Source organism: Triturus cristatus, chromosome 10 (genome assembly GCF_964204655.1).
Source record: "Triturus cristatus chromosome 10, aTriCri1.1, whole genome shotgun sequence".
NCBI classification, from domain to species: Eukaryota; Metazoa; Chordata; class Amphibia; order Caudata; family Salamandridae; genus Triturus; species Triturus cristatus.
This window is the reverse complement of record NC_140593.1, coordinates 356,558,385-356,584,707: the sequence shown is the minus strand read 5'-3', so window position 1 is coordinate 356,584,707 and position 26,323 is coordinate 356,558,385. Positions and strand designations below refer to the sequence as shown.

The 26,323-nt window shown below is 40.7% G+C and overlaps 1 protein-coding gene across 1 annotated transcript in view; it reads right to left on the bottom strand.

The window, feature by feature from the left end:
• KIF15 (kinesin family member 15) overlaps positions 1-26,323 on the bottom strand; it is a 322,611-nt gene that overhangs the window by 73,486 nt on the left and 222,802 nt on the right. Inside the window, exons 13-15 of the mRNA XM_085631096.1 lie at positions 12,829-13,038; positions 10,071-10,248; positions 9,759-9,900 (exon numbers count right to left, since the gene is read on the bottom strand). Coding sequence (XP_085487222.1) covers positions 9,759-9,900; positions 10,071-10,248; positions 12,829-13,038 — 530 coding nt within the window. The remainder of the gene's footprint in view (positions 1-9,758; positions 9,901-10,070; positions 10,249-12,828; positions 13,039-26,323) is intronic.

Below are 26,323 nucleotides of genomic sequence, written 5' to 3'. Positions count from 1 at the left end.
GCATTTTGTTATGGTTATAGCATTCAATCGGCCTTTAATTTAAAGAGTGCTGTACTGCATTTAGTCCTGTGTGCACTATGCTTGTGTACAGGGATTCAATGTCCAATACAATGAACATCAAATCCTCCGCCCATTGAATATCTTGTACTTTCTTTAAGAAATCCCCTGTGTCTTTTACATATGTGGGAAGCTGCTTCACAAAATCCTGTAAAAAAATTATCTATATATTGCGTTGCCCTTTCCCACACACTGCCGATAGCTGATATAATCGGTCTCCCCGGAATGGGAGTAACGTTCTTATGGACTTTGGGGATGAAATAAAGTCTTGGCAAGACCAGGTGTTCCACATGCAAAAATTGTTATTCTTCTAAGGAAATAATTCATTCTCGCTTCCATTCCAGAAACATCTTTTTTACTTATCTTTGGCCAAATTGTATTGTTTGCGGTTTGTTTTCTCATAACACATGGAATCATCTAGGTGCCTGTGAGCTTCCGATAAGTAATCTTTTTGTGGCCATATTACTATGTTACCACCCTTTTCCGATTTTGCAACAATGACTTCATGATTGCTACTCAGCTTTTTCACAAACTTGAAATATTATATTTCATCTTTGCTCTTGTAACGTTTCCTATGTTTGACTTAATGATGTAATTTTTTGATATCTTCACTCACCACTTCATGATAAATATATCGATTGCATCCTTTGGCATATTTGGAATGAAGTTGGATTTAGATTTGAATTCTACTTGATTAATATTGGCAGCTGATAATCGGTCTTAGGTTGATTGTAATTCAGTCATTACTTGACCGCTGTTAACCTCATTGCTCAATTCGTGTAAGGCAATTAAAGTGGGCACATCCGATGCCCGCATATCCGTGTTTGAATCTGTCACACTAATGCTTCTTTCTTGAGCCTCTTTCAAGCCATCCTTTATGGCAAAGAACTTTTTTTAATTTTAACTTCCGAATAAAACAGAAAACATCAACCCTAGTGCGCGCAGAGTTAAAATCACTGATGGGACAGAAAGACAGACCCAATGCTAATAATTGCTTTTCGGCCTCAGATCGAGCCATTGAAGAAAGGTTTATAAAAGGTATTATCATCAACCATTATTTTTTCTAGCGCCAATATGTTCTATTTGGTTTTGTATTTCCATTTCTTGCGCCTTTCCCTTCTTCTTGCATTCTTTCTGGCTCTTTTATCGTCTTTTGATGCCGTGGTCTCAATGTTTTGCGCCAGTCGAACGATAAAAAAAAAAATCAACCTCTTTCCCTAAATCCAAAATGCGTGTATGACCCGAGTCAGTCATACTGCTCAAGCTCCCATTGTCTGAAGATAAATCACTTGTGAGGGGATCGCTATCTGAAGCGTCCAGAGTTTCATTTTCACCGGTGTTAACCTGCTGTGCCCGAGCAGCTGTTTTTCCTGGTTGCACATTGAATTTTGCTTTTTTGGCATTTTCGTACTTGCGTGCGAAGGTAAATATCTGCCCTTGCTCGTAGTCCGCCTTGTCCCGGGAAAATTAATACGCCTTGCGGGTCTTTATCTCCTCTTCCTGTTTGGTTAATCTTTCCTGTATCTTCTTTCGGGTCTTTGATATAAAATCACTTGGTTCTAATTTCGAAAATTGCTCATTAATCAGTTCTGTCTCCAATATTGGGGCTTGTTGGTCGATCTCTGCATATTTCACCAGAATCTCATCGACGCTGCCAAATTACTCTCGCCCCATTCTGTTAGCATATTCGAATTTGGGCTCTCCAAACTAGGAGCTAATAAAATCCTTAATACACGTGGGATACGTCCCACTTCCACATCTTTGGTGAGCGATTTGTGCTCCCACCATTTTCTAATCTCCGCTCTCATGCATTTTTCTAACTTTTTCAGTAGAATCTTCGCATCTCCTTCCTTCGTTATAGCCAGGCTGGTGGAAGCCGCCCCTTCCGTTATTGTTTTCAGCAAATTACTAAACAGTTCCTCTGCAGCAGCTTTGCGCTCACGAACTGCCTCCGCTGACATACTGAGGGCAAAATATACTTTATACAATGCTCCGACGTTGCCTGTGCTCGCAACTCGGGTCGTGCCTTTCACTCCTCCCGACCAATGCTTCTCGTCGGTTCACTCACCGCCTTTTCATTCCACCACTCAACCAGATATATATATATATATATATACACATACATACATACATACATACATACATACATATATATATCCTACTGGCGGTCGCCAGTAGGTAGTTATAGTTAGGACCCCTTTTCCATAGGAAATCCGCAACATTCTATTTTGAATAACTTTGGCACCGGTCGACGAATCCTCGCGAATTTCTCAAAATAGGTGGGGCGCTACGCTCCGCTCCTACCCTGAAAGTCTCAGGAGGATTCGTCAAGCGGGGGCTGAGATAAAAGGGGGGTCCCAAAACGCGTTTTTCCCATGCATTTTTCCATAGGACCTTTAGACAGGGCTACAGCCCGAACGGCTGAACAGAATTACTTGAAATTTGGCAGAGAGGTAGTCCTCAGGTCAAGGAAGTGCCTTTTGTAGGTTTGGTGTAAATCTGTTCAGTAGATTCTGAGAAAATAGCCTTTAAATCAATATATATATATCTGAGCCAGCTTACGGTACGCTTACCGTTAGCTTACCGTACGCGTACGGTGGCGTGCGCGAGCGCGATTCTGATCGGCTCTTAGATCTTAGTAAACATTCGAATCGGCCGAAACCAGGAAGCGGCGGCCGCCATTTTCTCTCTCGCACTGAGAGTTAGGTTGTTAAATAAAACCAATAAACATGTAAAGGGGCTGTTTAGACAGCTCCCACACACATAGCCATGTTGAGGGAGTCCCCAAAGACCCCCCCAAGGCCAAAAATGCAATTTTTATTTTTTCGCTAATTTCGCAGATTACGCTTACCGTACGTGTACGGTAAAAAATTAAAAAAAAAAAAAAACACAATCCACACTCTCCCCACCCCCTGTGCTTTTGGAGGATGGAGGCCACCAAATGTGCAGGGCTTATTAGTGGTGTGAAAAACCACAATATTTTTAACAAAAATAATAAAAGAAAAAATTATCCACACTCTCTCCACCCCGTGTGCAAATGGTGCCCGAAGGGCACCATTTGTGCATGGCTTATAAAAATTACGAAAAATTAAAATATTACCTTTCAAAACGAAGTGCATCATATGTCCTCCATGTGCGGACGGTGCGCGAAGCGCATCGTGCGTACATGGCCCATCTAGCGAAACGTGGGCACGCGGTGCGCGTACGGCACTAACTGCGTAAAGTGGGCGCACGGTGCGCGAAGCGCACCGTGCGCGCACGTAACGAACTGCGTTAAGTGGGCGTGCACGCCACAAATGGCGTAAAGTAACTTAGCATTTAAAAAACCGTACAAATTCACTGAAAAAACCATAGGTTTCACACACGTTATAGTTAGGAATTAGCATTTAAAAAACCTTGCAAATTCACTGAAAAAACCATAGGTTTCACACATGTTATAGTTAGCGGAAATTTTACTGATAAAAAACCAGTGAAATTCCCCCGTTATAGTTAGTGCAGGCAACTATAACTCACGCGACCGCAATCTTCTGCTGATGACATATGTGTCTTTATGAAAAAAAAATATTTGTAATATATGTATAGCTAAAAATGTATGGAAGAAGACATGGGCAAATAAGTGTCTAAATACAGTATTAGCATCAGCAGAGGATTGCGGTCGCGTGAGTTATAGTTGCCTGCACTAACTATAACGGGGGAATTTCACTGGTTTTTTATCAGTAAAATTTCCGCTAACTATAACATGTGTGATGGTTTTTTCAGTGAATATATATATATATATATATATATATATATATATATATATATATATATATATATATATATATATATATATAAAATATTATTCAGACGCTCTGTTTGTATTGCGTTACTCCTTCTGGCAAACAAACGGATACGGACCACAAAATAGGTGCAAAACAATTTAATCGGTGTAAGAGGTCGCCATGACGCGTTTCAGCCCTTCCCACGGGCCTTGATCACATGACACAGTGTAAGAGTCTACATTGGTTTAAATAGCATTGAATTGCAGACGTAGTCATTGGAGCATTAGGGCATACAAAAGCAATTGAAATGGACAAAAGACTTCTATTGAACTACAAATCTGTTGGCTATGTTTACTCCATAAAGTTTAAAATTAATTTCAAACAGACTTAAATAATAAGAAGTCTAATATAACAAGATCAATCTACATAATCATCAAGGCATGGAGTGCAACATTACTACAGATAATGAATCAGTAACTGCGTTCATTTAAGAGTCCTAGTCCATCATGAATGACATACAAACCGCAAATCTTTATACATAGAAACACACAAGAGAACGCGCAAAGTTAGTGCAAAGTGTGAGTTAAAATTAAAAAAGAGATTCTTTTTTCAGACAAGTTATGGCACTAAATGATCAGGGAACGCTTCAAGTTTGTCAAATACCATTTTTGGATATGAGAATGTAAAATACATCTCGTCTAATACTGGAAAAACGATTTGGATATTTATTCAAAACGATATAATAGAGGGGTAAAAGAATTACTAGGAGCCCCTGCAATTCCCCTTCTATGTTTATCGAAAAGTGCAAGTGCAAAACATCAACCAATAAACTGACTGAATAGTCAACCAAAAAGGGGGATTTTTAAGCAAAAATCTCACATTCCTCTCTAGAATAAGTATTATGGAGATAACCCCATGTGGAAAATATATTGAAAGAAGTTGTAATATCACATTTATAATTATAAGAGAATCAGTAGTTTCCACACATAGATGAATGACTGCATAAATATTAAATATTAAACAAGCAAATAAAATAGAATCTATAATAGAGAAAGTATATGCTTATATATTAAAATATGCATCAAATAAATATGTGTAAAAGAATCCAATCCATCATTCTTCAACAATTAATAAATATAATGATAAAATTCACAATTTCTTAAAATCCCACATAAAAGGCTAAAAAAGTATGTAAAAAATATTATTTTTAAGAAATGAGTGCAAATGGCAGTGTTTATATGTTATAAAAGTCATATTTATAGGCATGTAAAAAGATCTTCAGTGATATTAAGGCCAAAAGGTTGTTTCGTATTTAGTTCAAGGATGTATCTGGTTTCCATAGAGCGTAGTTTTTGTTCTCTGTTTCTGCCCCTTCTGCTGGCCGGAATAGCATCAATTACAAAATATTTTAGTTCTTTACTTCTGGAGTCATGTTTAGCCTTAAAGTGACGAGCTACTGGGTATGTGTTGTCTTGATTATTGATCGCCCTTAGATGTTGTAAAACTCTTTTGTGCACTTGAAGATTTGTGCTTCCTACATAAAGTAGACTGCATGGGCATGACAAAACAAACCGCATACTCTGTTTAACATGTAAGAAGTTTGTCTATTTTGTGCTTTTTTTGATCAAGAGGAGTGATATATGTGGTTCTATTTTCACCTTGTTGGCATGCTTTGCAAGTTTTGCAATTGAAGAAGCCAGTATGTGTTTGTAGCCAGTTTGTAGATTCTATGGTTTCTGGGCTGGTTTTAACCAGTTCATCCCTCATTGAGCGACCTCGGCTATATGTTATAGAGGGCCTTTTAGGCAAAATGGGGCCTATCACTGGATCACTTAAAATCAGAGGCCAGTTGCGAGTTATAATAGACTCTACCTTTTTGTGTTGCTGACTATATTGGATAATGATTCTGAATCTATTTTCATTATTCTTAGTGATGGTTCCTATTCTGGTTTCTGTGGTACTGGTCATAGTTTTTGTTTCTGTTTCTTTGAGAAGTTCAGCTCTATTCATGCGCATAGATTTTGTAACAGCATTGGTTATGATTTTATCAGAATAGCCTCTTTCTATGAATCTTTGTTTACATTCCAATTGGGCTATTTGTAAATCACTTACTTCGCTATGAATTAGTCTGAGTCTGAGCATCTCACCATAAGGAATGCTGTTCACTAAATGTTTGACATGCGAGCTGCTAGCATGTAGTGTTGAATTTCCAGCAGTTTCTTTACAATGGGGTTTGGTTTTGATTCTGTTGTCACTGACATATACTTCCATATCAAGGAAGTTCACTGAGGTGGTACTAATACTGGCAGTGAATTGTAAATTTAAATCATTTTTGTTAATGGCCTGTAAAAAATCCTGTGCGCTATCTAGACTGCCATCCCATACAATGAATAGATGGTCTATATAGCGTAGCCATAACTTAACATTAACTGTCATAACCTCAGTGTGTTCCGTCATGAGGACCAGCTCCTCCCACCAACCCATGTGTAAACATGCATAGCTTGGGGAGAAGCTGGCCCCCATCGCAACTCCTCTTAATTGTCTGTAGAGAAGGTTGTTAAACATAAAGATGTTATTGATCAAACAGAACTCAACCATTTCAATTAGCATCAATTTGTGATCCGTCAGGTTACCCATCGATTTGTCCAAAAAGTATTCCAATGCCCTTAAGCCATCTACATGCTGAATACTTGTGTATAGTGAGCTTACATCAAGGGCAATTAATAAAAAGCTGGGTTTCCAAATTATATTATTGATCTTACGTAGGAAGTCACTTGTGTCGCTCACATATGAGGGCAGGGCCTTCACCATACTTTTTAAGAAGAAGTCCAGATATTGAGATGTGTGTTCCAGACATCCATTCCTTGCCGAGATGATGGGTCTTCCAGGCGGATTTATAGGATCTTTGTGGATCTTTGGTAAGAAGTAGATGGTAGGTACCACAGGAAAGTCATTTTTTATATATTATATATACATATACACACACACACACACACACACACACACATATGTCCTGTCTATTCCAACTGCAGTAGTAATAAAAGCTTGGCGTCTTACTTCATTGTGGGTTCAAGAGGAAAGAAAGCATGAGAAACCACTCTGGTGCCGGGAAGCCACATGAAGGAAGTGGCTGACCTATCAAGAGTTCGTGCATGGGACCGGTTAGGCATATTAAACCTAGAATATTTGGGAAAGGAAGGCAATATGGTCCTTTATGAAATTCAACCAAGACTTAATTCCCTCAGGCAATTCTTGAGATAACAACTGTGTCATGCAGTAGGCAAATGCAATAATTTGGAAAAGAGTTTCCAAACAGTTCCTTACTAGAAAACAGACTGCTAACAAAAGAGAGGAAGAAGACTGGCTGTAATATATAAGAAATTTGCAAACTGCCCTGCACACTCCATAATTTAAAGGCCATGTGGGCTGCTTGGATGAGTTTGATTGGCTTTAGCATAGCCTAGGAACATCGTCATTAGGGCAAGTTTCAAATTCATTCAAATGGAAACCACACTGGATACTACTCCAGAACTCAGCTTCAGTCCTTTGGATACATCAGCTCCTCACTCTGCGTGTGTAATCGTGGTCAGGAGTGTACTTTTTAACACATAATATGGCATAGCTCAAAGATCCAGAATTTGTGTGGATTATTGTTGAGGACGCTGTATGAAGTATGATGTACCCCTTTGGACTTGCTGCTCGGATTTGCAGTGTTGGGCTTGTGGAAAGATCTAGAATTTATCAGGTACCACAGGCTGTTAATGGCTGTGGCACTTGTTGTAGCAAGACAGTAAATATCTGGAATGTAAACCAATGCAGACTTAGAAATGTGGTCTAGAAATATGAATAGAGAGACAAAGTCATGTATAAAATTCAGGGCAGTCCTAATAAATTTGAGACTGCGTAAGGGGCGTGGAACAACAGTCTGGAGTGGCTTTTGGACATTTTTTAAGAAACCTTTCGATGGCTGCAAAGGAATGATTGTTCATGTAATACTTGTATATGGAGTATGTAGAAAGTTTAAAAAAACATAAAAAATATTTAAAGAGAAAATCTCCCTCATTGTCATGTAAGATGCTGTTATGCAATTTTGGTCTTAATAAGCAATACCTGTGAAGTCAAAGTTAAAGTGAATGGTACACTAATTGGCAACTGTAGGGAGGGGATCACTGTCACTGATGTTGCTGTTGTAGTCCATGGAGACCAATAGGTTTAAATTAAATTTAAGTTATTAACCATTTCACAGTTGTTTGAACGAGAGAGTGAGTGACTTAGAGAACTTGCCACTGACAAGTGAAGGTTCATCAATGTGCTACTGATAACAAAGATCAATGATGGAGGTTTGCGTCAAAGAAGGAAATGCGGTTGATGCACGGCTAATCAGGAGTTCTTACGAAAAAGAGTATGGTTTACAAAGAGGAGAAACTCCAGGCAGCAATAATGTGAGTGTTCTTTTCCTTCATTATTTTAAGACATAAAAGGCACATTTTCCTGTGTTTAGGAACTTGTGTGCTGATGTAACTCATCCTTTTATTCCATTCACCAAAAGGTTGTAGTATTCACTTGTGTGCCTTTTGGGAAACCGTAAACAAGGCATTTGTGAAGGAGCACTTCATGATGAAAACTAGCATTCCTTCACAATCTTTCAACGTCTTGAAAATGAGGGTGAGACAAAGACAGCAATCTACTGGGACGGGAGTTGGATGCAAACAATAAAGGGACTTGAGTGTAGAAATATTCTTCCTATCACCAGAATGGTAGAGTTAAAAAAAAAATCTATTTGGTTTTGAAGGAGGTAGTGCCGTGAGGGAAAGGGTAAAGATCTCAGATATTACACTGGATCATCAAAGTTAGTAAAATAACACATTAAAGTCTATCCATTTTTTCACTTTTTCAATTCATTTTCCTTGACTCATGCTTTCCTGCTTTTCCGTCTCTCCAGATCTTTACTCATCTTTTATTTTTTCTAGTTGTCTCTAATTTGTCTCCACTGTTGACTTTCTTTACTTTGTCTCTTGTTCATTTTTTCTCTCTGGGTCTTGATTTTATTTGCCTTCTCATTTCATGTTTTCCCTCTATTCTTTCCTTTACTTTCTCTTTTTCTCTCTCTTTAGCCATCCTGTGCCCTTCAGTTCCATCCCTCACCTTACTCAGCATGCCAAGCCCTCCGCTACACAGGTATTTCATTCAGACAGTCTCTGAAGACCCTCCATCCAGTTTACTATGGGACAGAGATCAGCATTAAAAGGTAGGGGAGAGAAGAGGTGCGAGTAAGAACACTTCAATGGTCAGCATAACACAGGCTAATGCACCAGAGAACAAATATATTGGAGAGTGCATCATCTATCATGATGGCATAAGTAGATCGGGGATTCATGCGTAACATGAAAGTAAAATGATATAAATGACAAGGACATCCATAAAGATAGGGACAACATTTTAGGGAATAAGGTTTAGGACAGAGAATAAAGACACAAACTCTAGGAAGCAGGTCAAAACAGGGCAAGGAGGTACAGGTAATATTGTAATCTGTAATGGAATTTTAAGGAGAAGATACGACACTTGGATCAGAAGCAGCAGTAAGAGTAGACAGACGATCAACTGCTAACATGCCGATGTCTTCAACTGCTCATGAAGTTTTAACTCAGATTACATTCCTCTCACACAAGGCACATACACTCTAAAATTGTAATTAGTAACTGCTATCACAAAAGCCAAATGCAGAGACCGGTGCTTCTTTCTGCTAGGACTGGATTATTAGGGTTTGCAAAATCTTCAACTCTAAACACAGATGTTCACCTGCGTCACGCACTGAATATGATGAGAACGGATTAGTATGCAATGAAATGGAACCCTATTGCATAACAACAAACTGAGAAGCTTTTAAGACACATATATGACATGCATTTTAATATACATGCACCTAGGCTTTCCTCTTACTTTGTGACTTCTTTGAATTCTTCATATTCTTGTTTTGAAGTGGCCAGTTCACTCTGCATTTGTGAAAGACGCGCCTTCAGCCTTTCCATAGATACCAACGAATTGCTTTCAGTTGGAATTGGGGTTGAATGCATTGGCATACCTAAGTAATTGAAACAAAGGAGAAGCAGAGTCTTCAAAACCAAATTAACCATGGTCAGTTGTAGAAGACCCAACTAAAAGCACAAGGTCTGAATTCTGTAGCTACAGAAGATACCCACCACAACATTCCTCCCTTCCACTTGATCTATTTGGCATATCACATTTATTTACCTCCAGTTCTGCTTTCAGCTGCAGAAGCCTCCAGGAAAGCTCTCTCCAAGTCCATCATGGTTTGCTGATCAATTTCCTCAGCCCTCCTCACTGACTGCAAAGCCCGGAGGCGCTTGTTTTCCTCTCGGAGGTTGTGATTCTCCATTGCATATTTTGCTACTCTAGGGTGGTGTTCTACCTGTGGCAGGGTCACAAGCCGAAAAAGTGTCAAAATCTCAACACGGCTGATTTAACTAAACATTTCAATATCGGAAAGAACCAAGATTAAGACACTTTTCGGTTTTAAGTCATATTCTTATACATTTATTTACTTCTACAACAATTGTCGGCATAAGGTATCTTGGATCACGGAAATAGCAAGGAGCCTAGTTGTAAAGGTGCCATCACAGATGGCAATTAGCAATAACAGTAAGCCTTCAAAGCCCTGCAAAATTGCAAGCAGGCAAAAATGCCACTAAGGGCAAATTGGAGTCCTCATCTGAACATAAACAAGCTGTAAACGCAACGAAAACGTATTTAGCAGGAGATATTGCAAAAATATACATTGGCAATTTGATGATAAATGTCTAAAGCTCAGATTCTCACAAGTGGACTATATAGCTCATGAAATATGTGCTATACGAGTGAAATTACTGTGTGCACTGTAAAACTAATGGATGGTGCTGTAATGCATTTCAATGTTATTTTAACAAGTGGATTTTTATTCAAACCTATTGGTAATTACAATTTCTTTTCATTTCTGTATCATGAATTTAAGGCCTATGGTTCGAAATTCTTTCTTTGTAAGTATCTTTGTATCTTCTGACGTTTGTTAGGATTTTAATTTATCACCAATACATTTATTAACGGTAAATGCAACAGGCTAATGACCAGAGCAACAAAGAGAAAGCAACACCTGACAGAAACATGAACAGAGGTCATCCAAAGTCTGGCAGGAGTAAGACCGCACAGGACCCTTCCACCCTAGCTTGGGAGAATTGACCCAAGATGCATCAGTATGACCAGAAGGTCAAGAATCTGCAGACAACGTTCCAGGTCAGAGTGTAGTAAGAATGTAACACCCCAGATCCATCGAATAGCATTGCGGATAGTAAGAGAGCCCGAATATATATGCCCACTGCTAGCCACGGAAATTGACACAGGTTTCCACTTCACCCCAAGGCCATGAGGTATTTGCCACAATGGCTGTTTTGCCCACAGTCTGAAATAATTGGAATTTTGTCTCTAACATGTTTGTTTCTGAAATTAATACTTGAATCATCGATTCCAACAGCTATTTTTATATTCTAATTTGGCACTCCAAACTGGTGAGCCCCACATCCCTCTGGGTGGCCAGCACCAATCAAACATCTTGACCTTAACCAGCATATTTTTGAGATATGGGTCCCAAGCCTGGTGTCAAATAGATCATAAGTAGGTGCTCATCCCAGTCCAGCATCAGTTCAGTTGGAAGCACCATTTAAAATGTTTCCACAATCCCTGGATTGCACCAGACACATCTACACCATTGACTAGCGGCTTGTGAACAAAGAGTCTTGTACAAAGTTTAAGCTTACAGAATGTTATTTATAGCCTAAAATTAGAGATTAGGCCTTGTTATGTTTGCCATGGTGCCTCGTCCGATATGCACTAGAACAGTGTTTGTGGTTGCTTCCCAATCAAAGAAGATCATAGAACCTTCTAGGTGTTTGTGTATTTTTATTTCACCTGCCCTAACTTCCATATACATAAAGAGATCTATCCTTTCTCACAGGTAAAACACTGACTGAACATTGAGTTCAAAGTGTAACAATCTGAGTAATACAGTATCCGAGTTACAACCCCTCCAGCATCTCCTGAGACAAGCCTCAACTACTCGACGCCTCTGAAGAGGTAAGACACCAATGAAAGGAACTAGTGTTCCGACTCAAGTTTAATATCAGCCTGTGCTCTGGAACACCAGTGGTAAATGACATTAACTACCTAGAATATTGCAAGTAACAACTGACAACCCCTCTCACAAATAAAAGGCTTTGCAATATTTCATTCTAAAAGGTTCTCCACTTTCTAGGACTCTTCCACAAAGCTTTACTGAGGATGGGAGGACAACAAATATTCTGTAAAAACAGAATGTCTTTCTAGAAGCTTGCTTTGCCAAGGGTCATAACACGGTTTCAAATAGTGCAATAATGTCCAACATGTCTTTCGGGATCAGTGTACCCTTGCTTTACATGCATGTTAGCTAGTTCCAAACCTCACACCTACAGCAGCCAAGCGCAGACCGGCATCTGATGACTGTTCATCAGCTCAGAGTCATAGAGGATAGGTGTACAACTGCTGCATTTGAGCATCATAGCATAAATTATCGAACTATAAAGAGATGTGGAAAAAGACAACAAAAAAGACCCGAAGACCCAAAATACGCCATACATATTCTTTGCTATTATTTAATTGGTGAATACTACAGGTTCCGATTGGAACCAACTGGCAAGAAAAAGAAAGCCACTGACGTGGACACACCCATGTCCAGATAAGAAAAATGCCCCATAAAAAAACCCCACGGGGTATGATTCCATATTGGACAGCAGCATTTATCTACCGCCCCCCTCGACCCACACTACATTGCTACGTGGCACATGACATGTTAAGAATAGGAAAGAACCAGGACACAAGAGTACCTTATTTGGATTGAAAGTCCAATGATAAGTCCATTCTTGCAGCACTTGTTGAGGAAACCTACATTTTTTTCTGGAAAACCCTTAAGAGTGTAACTCTTTACCTGTTCTTTCAAATTTCGGACCTCCTGCTTCAGCTCTGTAATATAATTATCCTGTTCATCATCCAAAAATGAGGTTCGTGCATCTCGCTGAACTTTTTCCAGGCGGGCTATGTGGTCTTCACGGAATTTAATTATCATTTTATTGGACTGAATGAACCTTTCCTTCTTGATGCATAATTCTTCTAGTTGGGAAATCTTTTCTGACAAAGCCTGTAAAGTAAAAGTGCATTTAGCAGACTGTGGGAGGAGACATAAGAAAATATATATTTTAGTGTAACTCTTCATTAGCAAGGTCTCATTGGGCATGGTAAACAAAGTTTTGTGAATAGGCGTGGTTTACTGTAGATATATATTCTCGAATTTCAGAGTAAACCAAACTAGATATGGGGGAAAAAAAACTGTTACCAGATAGGCGTTCAGTGTTTGTGCCACTTCTGAAATGCCCTGGACAGATGCAGCAGCTAGGGAACTTAATGCAGAGAAAAGCAATATACTTACCTTCTTCTAAATATACCTGGATGCAAGGAAGCACCCATCCGATTTAAATTATAAGAGATGGTTACCTTTTTCGTTAAATTTAACATTTTATTACATGCATATGGCTGCTATATTGACGCGTCGGTATATTTTCCATTTTATTTCCTTTTTAATGTAGCATATGTGGACAAAAAAACGTTTGCCCGCTTGCAAAGGCCAAACCTATTTATTTTGCCAATGCTTGGTTAATTTGGTATTTTGGTAAAGATCTCACAGCAACATATTTGGGGTGGAAAGCAACCATCAGAATAGGATAGAAAATGCAGCAGGCTGAAACCTAGCACAGCCTAATTATAGACTGGGGAATATGCTTTGCGAAAGGGATGAATTTTCAGTTCTTTCCAATGATTTTAAATATCTGTCTTAAAGAGGAAAAGTCAGAAGGAAACGGATCCACATAGATGATTCTTATGAAGGAAATTTCATATCAAAATTCTTTTTTTTTTAAATTAAACTTTGTTTTATAAAGAACAAAGACGGCGGCATTACCCTCAGTCACAAGCATTCACAATTAATGTCTTAGATTACAGTGTACTGTCCTTCGACTATTAATTACTCCTGTGACTGATATGCATCTGCATGACACATCCTCTGACCGTAGGTTCAATCAAGTAATCACCCAATGAAATATTTTACAAAAAACAATCTGTAAAAACTTTCCTCGATCACAAAATGTCAGAATGTGTCTCCAGTAAGCTGGGTGACCCCTATATATCCATGTCCAAAACCCACTAGGCCCTCCATTCCCACCACTGACATTCTCAGTTCGATTAAGAAATTTACCAGAGTACCTTCGTGCAACTTTAAGTGGTCTACCACTAGGGTCTAGCAACCATTGAAGGAGCATCTGCCAGTCTACTAAATCTGCGAGAGCTATTGCCAAATCTTCCTCTAATGTGCACTCCTGTATGCCCCTTGATCAATATTGTTGTCTAGGTCTGCGCGTCACAACCAGTGTATCACAATCCTCCATAGTGCAAATAGCCCTAGCAACATAATTTCGTACTTTGTTCACCCTTGTGTGAATCATGCAATCATACCAATAAAATACAAACTCGAGCTCATCATATCCATTTGCCCCACTGTCATCTGCAACATGTCCACTACTTCAGTTAGGAACGTTTGCACCTCTCTGAACCACTTCATCATCACCCTCTTCTTTCCGGAGCATTTTAGGGGTTAGATAATTTCTATGAAGGCAGTTTAAACTGTAGTAACAAATCTCACAGTACAAGACATGTTTGGGATGGGTACCAATCCAAATCAAGGCTGTATCTTTAGCTCCAACTACCAATGTCAGTAAAGCCTGTCCACCCGAATGCTGCACACAGTTCTAATATCCACTTAACTTCCCCACCAACGGTAGTAATTTCCTGTTGCTGCTGTGGAAATGACACCCAAGTTAATTTAGTTATCCCTGTGAGTCTTATAAATTGAAGTCATCACACTGTGCACACCCCCAAACTCCATCAACACTAACTGAGAAGAAAGAAATTCACATTTTGAAAACCGGTCGCCCATTGTAAGATATCTGCCTTCTAGTCACCACTTTAATATCCTACAATTTACAGAGGTGGAACATGGCCTGACCAGAAGGCACAATTATTTTAGAATTATTTTTGTTGCCGAGTACCAGATCTGCCCCATTACCCAGACCAGGCAACAAGCATCAACCAGTAAGTGATTCCCAGTCAGTAGGGGGGAGTCCTAGATTTTCGTATTCAAGCGTTCCTTCAAGAGACCGCATTTTGCTCATGATCCATCTGCTACACATCACAACGTGTGCTGTGGTAGTGAGGGGAGACAATACAATACTAAATCTGGCAGGGCCACCCCCTCTTTTTAATAAGGCACGTTTTAGTATTTCGGCTTCCTCTCTGCTGCACTTTTCTTCCCTACCAGCTTAACAAACAAGTGGTCATGCCCCTTGAACAATGACTTTGGGAATCTAGAAAGTATGATCATTTTTGGCAGCGCCACTATCCTGATCGCAAAAAGGTGCAGTCACTACTTGGGTCTTAGGACAACATGGTGCAGGACGTGTAATCTGGACCCCAAGAATTTCTTCAGTATTATTAGGCAGTTCTAAACACTTCATCAGTAAAAGCATCCAATCAATACAATAGTGTTTTCTATATGGAGGGAACAGTACTTCCTGCAGTAGGCATGAAAAGATACTCCACGGACTGTTCAGCAGTAGAAAGAGCCTGAGTATTCTTGATAATGCACTCAATAAGAACTTTTCCGCTGTTCAAGTTGCAGTACATGTCCGCAACGTAGAAAGAAACAAGGATCCAGTCATAAACTAAATTGGACCCAAAAGTCACCCACAATAAAAGCACAAACAAAGACAGACCCACTTCTTGGCTTTCTGGTGAAGTATAAATAGTTCCCGAGTACAGATGGGCTCAGGGCAGCACATGAAAGGATTGGTTTGGTACATACAAGATTTTTTACACATATATATATATATATATATATATTCACTGAAAAAACCATAGGTTTCAGGGGTGTTATAGTTAGCTGGACTTTTCACTTGTACAAAACCATTGAAATTCCCCCGTTATAGTTAGTTCAGCTAACTATAACTCGCGCGCCCGCAATGCACTGCTGATGACGTCACATATTACATCACTCATGACATGGTCAGTGACATCACTCATGACATCACTGATGACATCTCAAATGACATCACTGATGACATCACTGATGACATCATCCAGTGAATGTATGTTATTCTGAAAATTAAATATGTTTTATATATGTATATCTCAAGGTCGATGGAAGAATAAATGGGTATATAAGTGTCTAAATGGATGATTTGTTTTTGAAAAATTGATTGTGTAACTGACTGATTAAGTGTATCATAGTGAATACATGGCTTAGTGAGTAATGTTTAAATATGTAAATATCTGTATCAGTCTCTCACTTTGTGTATAAGTGGCTGCATGGGTTGGTGAGTAGCTACATGGGTGTCTATATAGGTTATTAGTTGGTTTTTTGAGTATCAGTCTGAGTGTCTGCATGGTTCGGTGGGGGTATTACGTAGTGCATAGGTGCATGAATGAGTGACTCACTGTTTGTATGTGTTGAACACAGTATGTGTGCAGGACTGTATGGGTGGATGAGTGTGTGTATGTCTGTGTTAGTGAGTGAATGACTGTCTCAATAGTGTCTTTATGAGTAACTACATATGTTTTAAACTAGTATATGTGACTATTGGTGTATATATGTGAGTATATGTGAGAGTGAGAGATTGAAAGAGTTCCTGTGTGAATAAGTATGTGTTTCTATAAGTGATTGTTTAAAAGACTAAGTATGTGTAAGTTTCCGTAGAAGTAAGTGTGGTGGTGTGTGTATAACTGTATATGCAAGTAAATGTATGTTTGATTCTTTATTAGCATGAGTGACTATGTGTGTGAGTAACTCTATGGATGAGTGGCATTGTGTAACAGGATGTATAGGTGTATGAGTACATATGATGAGTGAGTACATGTATGAGTGACTGTATTGGACTGTTGGTGAATGAGTGGATGTGTATGTGGATCTTAGAATTACTGAAGAGGTTGTTGTAACTGGTATTGGTATGTCCATTGTTTTGAAAATTTTAGTCTCTATTTTTGAATGTGTGTATCAAAGGTTATATTAGGGTGAGAGGAGGTCTGCCACTCTATCACAAGGATGATGTCATCAGTGATGTCATCAGTGATGTCATTTGAGATGTCATCAGTGATGTCATGAGTGATGTCACTGACCATGTCATGAGTGATGTAATATGTGACGTCATCAGCAGTGCATTGCGGGCGCGCGAGTTATAGTTAGCTGAACTAACTATAACGGGGGAATTTCAATGGTTTTGTACAAGTGAAAAGTCCAGCTAACTATAACACCCCTGAAACCTATGGTTTTTTCAGTGAATTTCTGAGGTTTTTTAAATGCTAATTCCTAACTATAACGTGCCTGAAACCTATGGTTTTTTCTGTTAATTTCAAAGGTTTTTTAAATGCTAATTTCTAACTATGCCTACAGAGATAGGACATGTGAAGAAAGAAGAAAAAATGCACAGAAAGAAACAAAAGAAGTGCAGAAAGAAGCAACAGAAGTCCTCAAATACGAAGATAAGTGCAGGAAGAAGGATAACGTGCAGAAAGAACAAAAAGAAGAGCAGAAAGAAGCCTTGTTGCAAAATCATCCTGTACCCTCAACTTTTTCAGACGGATACTGGTGGTAACTGAGTCTGACTAACCAGTCCTAGAGCCAGTGCTATGTTAAAAGACACTTAGAATACAGTGAAAACACCTACATACACTAGGGAACATTATGCGTTGGGGTCCCCCTGTGATTAGCCTTACCTCCTCTATAAGCCCCTAGTATATAATAGGGCATGGGGATTAAAACTACCTCTTAAAACAGGCCACAGGGCGTTTTTGCACACGTTAACTCAGGCCCCGTCCCCTCCTTTCACCATTGTGTAAACACGCCCTGTGTCCGTTTTTAGTTGGGAGATTAAGTTCATTTGAGTCCTGAGGGTCCCTAGGGTCCAACTAGCCCACTAGGTACCTCCAGTAAGTGCCACAGAGCTGCGTTGCAGAGAGGTGTAAAAAGTGGCACGGCCTGGACCACCTCTCTGCAATGCAGCTCAGTGGCGCTTACTGGAAGCACTTGGTGGGCTAGTTAGCCCCAGGGGCCCTCAGTATTGAAGGGAAATTATATCCCAAATTTAAAACGTGCCATGGTGCGTGTTTGCACACGTCACCTCAGGCCCCGTCCCCTCCCTTCACCACTGTGTAAACGCGCCCTGTGGCTGTTCTAAGTTGAGAGATTAAGTCCCCTTGAATCCTAAGGGTCCCTAGGGTCACACTAGACCACTAGGTACCTCCAGTAAGCGCCACAGAGCTGCGTTGCAGAGAGGTGTAAAAAGGGGCTTGGCCTCAGAACACCTGTCTGCAGCGCAGCTCCCTGGCGCATACTGGAGATGCCTGTTGGGGGCGCGTTTGCAGAGTGCTGCATGGAGGGGGCATGGCCTCCGGCACGATGCCAGTCTTTTATTTATTTTATTTTTTTAAGAAGGGGGGCTGTGTGGTTCCCCTTCTTATTCTAATTTATTGGCCCTGATGACCCCATCCCCCAGGGCCTGTCTCCTAATTATATTTTTTTGACCCCAATCCCCAGGGCCGGCCACTGTTTTTTATTATTTTTAAAAAATATATATTTATAGACACACCTAGGACATGCTGGACAAACCGTACGTACCTATCACCATGACGATTTGCGTGATATTCATTAAAAGGCGACTATGCATGCAATTAATCCACGTGGAATGTATTTACACCACTAGTGAAGCTCTGACATGTCTGATGCTCTACCGTGCCTAATCCCGGTAGACACCCTTGTCGTTTATTTATACAAACATGGGTAGCTATTGACGGGCACATTTAATACACATGCACACCAAGCCATTCAAAGGGGATTCGACAAAAATTCGACCAAAACTATGCAAGAAACCCCCCTCACAGTTAATAAAACACACATCCACTGCCGGATGTGTAATACTTTTTATTTTACTCTCTGGAAAGGGGACGAACATCACTTGCGAGTCACAGCGCGCTCCTGACAGAGCCCAATGCTGTGTTACACCCACCATTGCCTGCCGAGTGCCACACACCTCTGTATTGTATTCCACTAGCTAGTGCATATGCTATGACACTCTCTAGCCCATGTGCACTGTAACACCACCCCGTGAAAATGTCATGCCACACTTGTCTTCGCACGGGTTATATTGCCCCATCTAACGTGCCTTCCTCGATGCCTATGTTATAACGCACAGTGCTATGCCATACATATTACAATTTGGGATCCATATGTTTGTCACAGTGCATATGCAACGTTACACTCCCCAGCACATATTTTATATTACAACTTTAGAGACTAGTTAGGTTACACAACACTGCCCTGTGCATATTACACTCCAAGGCGCATATCGCATAGCACGCGCTAGTGCCTGTGCTATCTCGCGCTCTCCAATGAATCTGTCATTGCGCACAATGTATTGCATATTATATTTCACGCCTGGTTCATCTTATATCACACTTTTTGGTGCATAGTTTATACCATACACTATATCTAGTTTTCATTTTCAATCGTGCTCTCAGGACTATGTTCTATATAACACTGTGTTCACCTACCCTTTTCACGGGCATTACATTTTGCGATAGGGGGTGGAGGGTCAGGGGGTGTTTTTGCCAAGTGAGCCCGGAGTCACAGTCACTAACGTCTTCTTCTTCCTGAATAAAAGTGAGATTATGCTGCATACTTGTTCATATTTTAAGTAGTTTGCACAGACAAAATGTTTTAAAAACAATAAAGTTTCTAATACCCGCCTTCTCTGAACAGTTAGCTTGCTGCCCCATCCCCCTCCTCCCTATCCTCTGTTGTGTGAATCCATGGACTAGCCTCCTCCCTCCTGCCATGCATGGTCTGATGTGCTGCCACTGCCCTCAATTTAGTATGATGTACCAGTCCACTCCTCCTGCCCTCCATTGCCCAATTCTATGCCCCATCATTGACCTCCTGCTTAAACTCTGTGCTTAGCTTGCTGCCCCTATTCTCCTTCCCCCTGCCCTCCGATGTCTTTGTGCATGCCCCTGCTCCATCCTTTTTGCCCACCATGTCCCATGGACCTGCCACTCCTATCTACTCTGAGTGTTCTGTTGAGCTTCCACTCCCCTCCCACCTGCCTAGCATTGTCAGATGACTGTAACCTGTCCCTGCCACCTCCACCCTGCCTGTCCACATGCCATGCCTCTATCCTCTTCCTCCTGTCCTACATGGTCCATTGTACTGCCACACCCTTCTGCCCTCCCTGGTCTGTTGTGCTGCAACTGCTCCTCCTGCCTGCCCCGTGTGGTCTGTTGTGAGGCCCCTTCCCCTGAACTTTCTTGTCTGTGCACAGGTCCTGACCCTCCCTTCTATCCTCCATCGTCCTTTGTGCATGCCCCTGCACCCTCCTTCTTGCCCATCATAGCCATTGTGCTGCCACTAACCCTCCCACTTGCCATGCATGGTCTTCTGTGCTGCCATGGCCCCTCCCACCTTCCCTGTGTGGTCAGTTAGCTGCCCCTGACCCCCTCCCACCTTCCCTCCATGGTCTGTGTGTATGCCATCACAGTCTCACTGTTGCTCTTCATGTTGTGTCTTGCTTCTAGTGCCCATCCTGCCTGACCTCCATGGCCATCTTGCTGCTCCTGCCCTGCCCCCTTGCCCCCAGCCCTCTGTTTACATGTGCAGACCCCTACTCCCTCCCTCCTGGCTTGTCTGTTCCATTGTAATGCCCCTGATCCGTCCCTCCTGCCCTTTATGGTCTGTTATGCTGCAGCCTTCTCTCCTGTCTGTCCATTATGGTCAGCTAGCTACCATTGCCTCTTGCCCCTCTGTTCTCTGTTGTCCATGTGCATGGTCCTGTCCCCTCCCTCTTGCTTTCTATGGATTGTTGTGCTGCACTCCCGTCCTGCATGCCCTGTGTGGTGTATTGTGCTGCTGCAAACCCTGATGCCTGCCCTGCAGGGTCAGTTTGGTGCACCTCTCCATGTCTCTCCTGTCCTCTGTTATCCAAGTCCATGTCCCTATCCCATTTCCTTCCATGATCCAATGTACCATACTTGCGAACATTTTGAACTTGGTAAGAGGGAGATTTTGAAAAAAACTGGGGTATTGATTTTCCCCTTTGAGTTACATTGAAAAAGAGGATATTGTAGACAGGAGACAGATCAAATAAAGCCCATTTGAGCTTAAAAACATTGGACGTTTCCTGGCTGAATCGGGTCTGTTGGCATGTATGGTTGTACTACCATTGCCTCTTCCTTCTGCCCACAATGGTCTATTACATTGCCACAGCCTTGAAGGAGGGTAGATTTTGTATCACAGGGGGCCCCTGGCCCGTTCTGTCCACACCTGAAGTATGAGACCCTTGTCCTTGCCCTGCCAGCCGCATTTGTAGGCCGTATTAAATTGACCAGCGGGTCCTGTGTTGCTATATAATTATCCTGAGACATCCTTACCACTCAGCCAGCATAAAACCCCTGTGTAGGCCCTTCTGTTCAATATGTAGGCCTCTTTGTTAAATTGACCATAGCTCTGCAATTTTAGTGTATAGCAGTCTGAAGGCAGGTCTGCGAGGCCTTCTGCTCCAAACTAGTAGCCCCCACCCTACCCGAGTGCTCCGTGCTCGGTATCAAAGTTCAACATCCCCCTGAAGCTGTCGACATACAGTAGGCTGCATCCTGGACTGGTACTTGCTTCCTGGGCAGGTTTCCCGCTTTTAAGGAAGTGGCAACCGCAGAGCGTCAAGTTAGGAGAACTGAGGAGATTTTATACATGAATATATTGAATTCCTGTACAATACCCATTATTTTCTGCTTGCTCTATGGAACTTACGATAAGCGATTGGCCTGAGAGACTGACCTTTTCACCCAGTCCATTGTCAGCATTAAGTGGGTAAATGACGAAATGTCTGGTAAAATCTGCAGACGAAGCTTTTGGGTAGCATACGTAGGTAGATGTAGCGTGCAAAGGAGCCCACAAAATGATATAAAAAGGGAGCACCCACAGATATCGACGGACAACCTCGCCGTCTGTATGTAGGTTAACAGGCTGTGCAGGTTTTCCCCAAGAACTGGGAGCTCTTGTCTTCCTTTGCTTAAAATGTCTTGCTCTGCTTTGCTTGAAGTATCTTATTCTATTTTACCTATATGAAATGTCATGTTATGTTTAACCATTGTTCTCTTTACTTTTGCATTTAAAAGATGTTGTATTGTAATTGCAGGAATGCTTGCTCTAAGAGTAAATGTGAGTGTCCCTAGGTAACATTTTCCTTGGTGTAACTTGTTTCTCATGATGCATTTATAGATGTGTTTTCTCTCTCTCTCTGTCAGTCCATTAATTGAGATACAGAGAATATCATGACAGCTGTATGATTATCTGGATTCTGTATTTTGTACTTTATGTCTCTATTCTGCAGTTTCTTTGAAGTTGCATCTTCTCATTAAACTGCCATTGTATTCTGCCTCCAATTCCATGTCTCATATGTCTGTTTTCTTCATTTTTGGAGCAAGCGTTCCTAGGCACCCCGGCTCAAATTAAGGTGCCCCTTTTGTCCCTGACTCACTCTCCTGCTCAGTTCTGTGGTGGCTCACGGGGCTCTGGGGACCGCCCCTAGCTTCCTTGACCCGTAATAGATCTTCCCTCCAACAGCCTCTCTTGCAAGTCCTGTATTGTTGGTTTGTTGCCCCTGCCCCCCTTTCCACTGCCCTCCATAGTCTGTTGTGCTTCCACGGCCCTTCCTGCCTGCTCAGTGTGGTTAAATTGTTGCCTTTGCACCCTCCTACCTGCCTTCAATTTTCAGAGTCCGTGCCCCTGGCCTCTGCCTCTCAACAGTATCCTAATGAACAACTAGATTGCTAACATTCTATATTTATTACAAAAGTGTGGAACGCCTGACATCATCTTGATGTAATCAAAACTGTAATACCTAGAGCATTCCTTTAGAAATTACATATATGAGAGGGTCTTATTGGCATCAAAATTATGGTTAGTGCTCTAAAAGACTAAAATAAGGACATATTTTCTGAGTTTTCAAATAGCGACAAAGCACCTTTAAATTATTTGTTATCTTTATGTTTTTTTATCTAGTTGACAACTTGATTAAATGTTGCACTTAGGGGAGAGGATGTGGTGTTACTTCCAGAACTGCAGACTTTGCAACTGGGGAACCAGGTTGAAGTTTCTGCTTCAGCTCGACATTCTGTGATTCTGGTCAAATCACTTAGTCTCCCCATGTCTACAACCAAAATGAATTTGTTCTTGTGTGATGTAACCAATGCTCATGTAAAGCACTCCAATACCTGACAAGTCTGCACTATATAACACTGCAAAAACACAAAATAATAAGTGTTTTGCACACTTCTGTCATTGGGCTATATTTGGGCTATATCTGGGTGATTTTGGGCTACATTTGGGCTCTTTTGTCTCCGGTGGCCATCTTGGGAGATTTATTTGTTATGAAGTTTCCTAATTTCCTCATGTACTGCAGTCTCCTCAGTCGGAAATGCTTTCAGTTTTTTACTTTGATTCCATCATGAAGGTATTCAGATATGTCACACATTTGCCATGAATTCTGAATGTTAGCACTCTAGTTGCTCATTAGATCACTGTAGTAAAACTACTGTTCACCATGGAAGTCTGCTCCTGGTATTAAAAGTGCATGTTTCAGTCTGCATGTCAGAATTTTTTAATGAAATAGAAGAGGATTTGAGAAGTCACTCAAAATGTGCCCTCATTTTCTTTCTTCAGCATTAATCATAATTTCTATGGCAAAATAAACCCCCTCATTGTGTTCCTTTTTAAATTAAATGTTTTAAGTGTTACCAGTTTATTCCAATCAAGATGGCTTCAGGTGTGCCATACTTTTGTCATAATGAAGACAGTAAGTGCTCTAGTTGTTTTTAAGAACATTCTTGGACATTCTGTCATTGGGCTATACTTGGGCTACATCTGGGTGATATTTGGGCTACATTTGGGCTCTTTTGTCTCTGGTGGCCATCTTGGGAGACTTATTTGTTATGAAGTTTCCTAATTTCCTCATTTACTGCAGTCTCCTCAGTAGGAAATACTTTCAGTTTTTTACTTTGATTCCATCAAGAAGGCATTCAAATGTGTCACACATTTGCCATAAAATCAGAATGTTAGCACTCTTTTTGCTCATTAGATCACTGTAGTAAAGCTACTGCTCACCAGGGAAAACTGCTGCTGGTATTGAAAGTGCATGTTTCAGTCTGCATGCCAGGATTTGAGAAGTCACTCAAAATGTGCCCTAATTTTTCTTTCTGCAGCACTAATCATACTTTTTATGGAAAAATGAACCACCTCATTTTGTTCCTTTTTAAATTAAATGTTTTAAGAGTTACCACTTTAATCCAAGCAAGATGGCTTCAGGTGTGCCATACATTTATCATAAGTAGGACGGTTAGCGCTCTAGTAGTTCTTTGGAACACTCTGGAAAGCTGCAGTAGAACACAAAGGAATCAACTGACAGTCTCTGCCCTTGTTGGATGTACATGTTTTACTGAGAATGTCAGACTTCATTCTCACATGACTGAGAAAGATAATGTGAATTTACAGAAAATAAGCTCTCAGTTTAGCTTATAGATCACCTTCCAAACCTCTGTGGTAAAAGCATGAGAAAATATTTTTCTCTCAATCATGATATCCCAGCAGAAGGCTTTTTCACATGGTGAAATCACCTTAGAACATACCACAATTCCTAAAATGAGTATGGTACCATCAACAAATGATTTATAATGTAACTAAAGTCTTAAAATCTTCTATTAACGGCAATGCTTTTTAATGAGGTGCTATCATGTATATTGGTCCCAAGATGGCTGCCAACACTTCTTGGATGAAGTGCTGACAGCCAATCAGATCTCAGGATGAGATGTGTGGTTAGGCTCCGCCCACATATATATATTGATTTAAATGCTATTTTCTCAGGAACTACTGAACAGATTTACACCAGACCTACAAAAGGCACTTCCTTGACCTGAGGACTACCTCTCTGCCAAATTTCAAGTAACTCTGTTCAGCTGTTCGGGCTGTAGCTGTGTCTAAATGTCCTATGGAAAAAAGCATGGGAAAAACGCGTTTTGGGACCCCCCTTTTTTCTCAGCCCCGGCTTGACGAATCTCCCCGAGACTTTCAGGGTAGGAGCGGAGCATAGCGCCCCACCTATTTTGAAAATTTCGCGAGGATTCATTGACCGGCGCCAAAGTTATTCCAAATAGAATGTTGCGGATTTCCTATGGAAACAGGGTCCTAACTATAACTATCTACTGGCGACCGCCAGTAGATAATATATATATATATATATATATATATATATATATATATATATATATATATATATATATATATATATATATATATATATATATAAATAACAAGAACATTATTGATGACCATTGAAGTCAGAAGCAACCTGACAGTGTGGACTACACTGCAAAAACTGTCACCTCATAAAAGGCTCAATAATAAAATCACACTTAGAATCCGGTCACCAAAAGCAGCTCAACCTTCCTAAATAAGTTATCCCTCTAGGTCTACTTAGACCAACAAATAAATATAGCTATGTTGGCAGCACAAAATTCCTGTAGTTTTAAAATGTCGTAGCCACTACGCAGTTCCATAAGTTTTGATGTGCTTAGTAGTGCTGGTTGGAGTGTGTACCTTACCAAAATGGGAGTATTCCTTCAATTCCTTAGAACTAATTCAAGTGGGGTAGTAGAGCAAACAAAAAACATGCTTAAAACAGCCACAAATACGAGGGTCATCAGTAAATGGCATAAAAACATGCCTAGCACAAAGGGGACTTAAAATAATATGCGGAGGAAAACATTGCTGAACTATCCACCTTATGAAGTATTATTTGGCATTAACATGCTTGTGAAGAAAATCCTCACGATCAATCATACTTTAATCTATTACAGAGATAGCAGCTAACCTGATAAAGTTTGATTGAAGCACAAGCTGTGCTTTTTGATCTACCTCTACCACTATTGGCTGGATGCCCAAGACTGGTGAACAAGTGGATGAAAATGTGGGAGAAAAGAAACATTCTGAACAGCTGAGAGGTAGCCTGTGTCATTCATATCTACAAAAAGAATAAGAACAGTGACTACCACTCCTACTGGGATGGAAGAGGAGGAGACAGGTGCCTATCTACCAAGCTAAGTCATGCCTCGAAACTCTTCCTCTATAGTTGACCAGTGCTACTACCAAAAATATACCAAACTATGCCAGTGTCGAAACACCCTCCAAGTGAAATGCAAACAAACCCAAGCACAGATCAACAATGGGTGAGGACATTGGTGATTGACTAGAGTGCAGAAGGTTCTAACAAATAAAACAA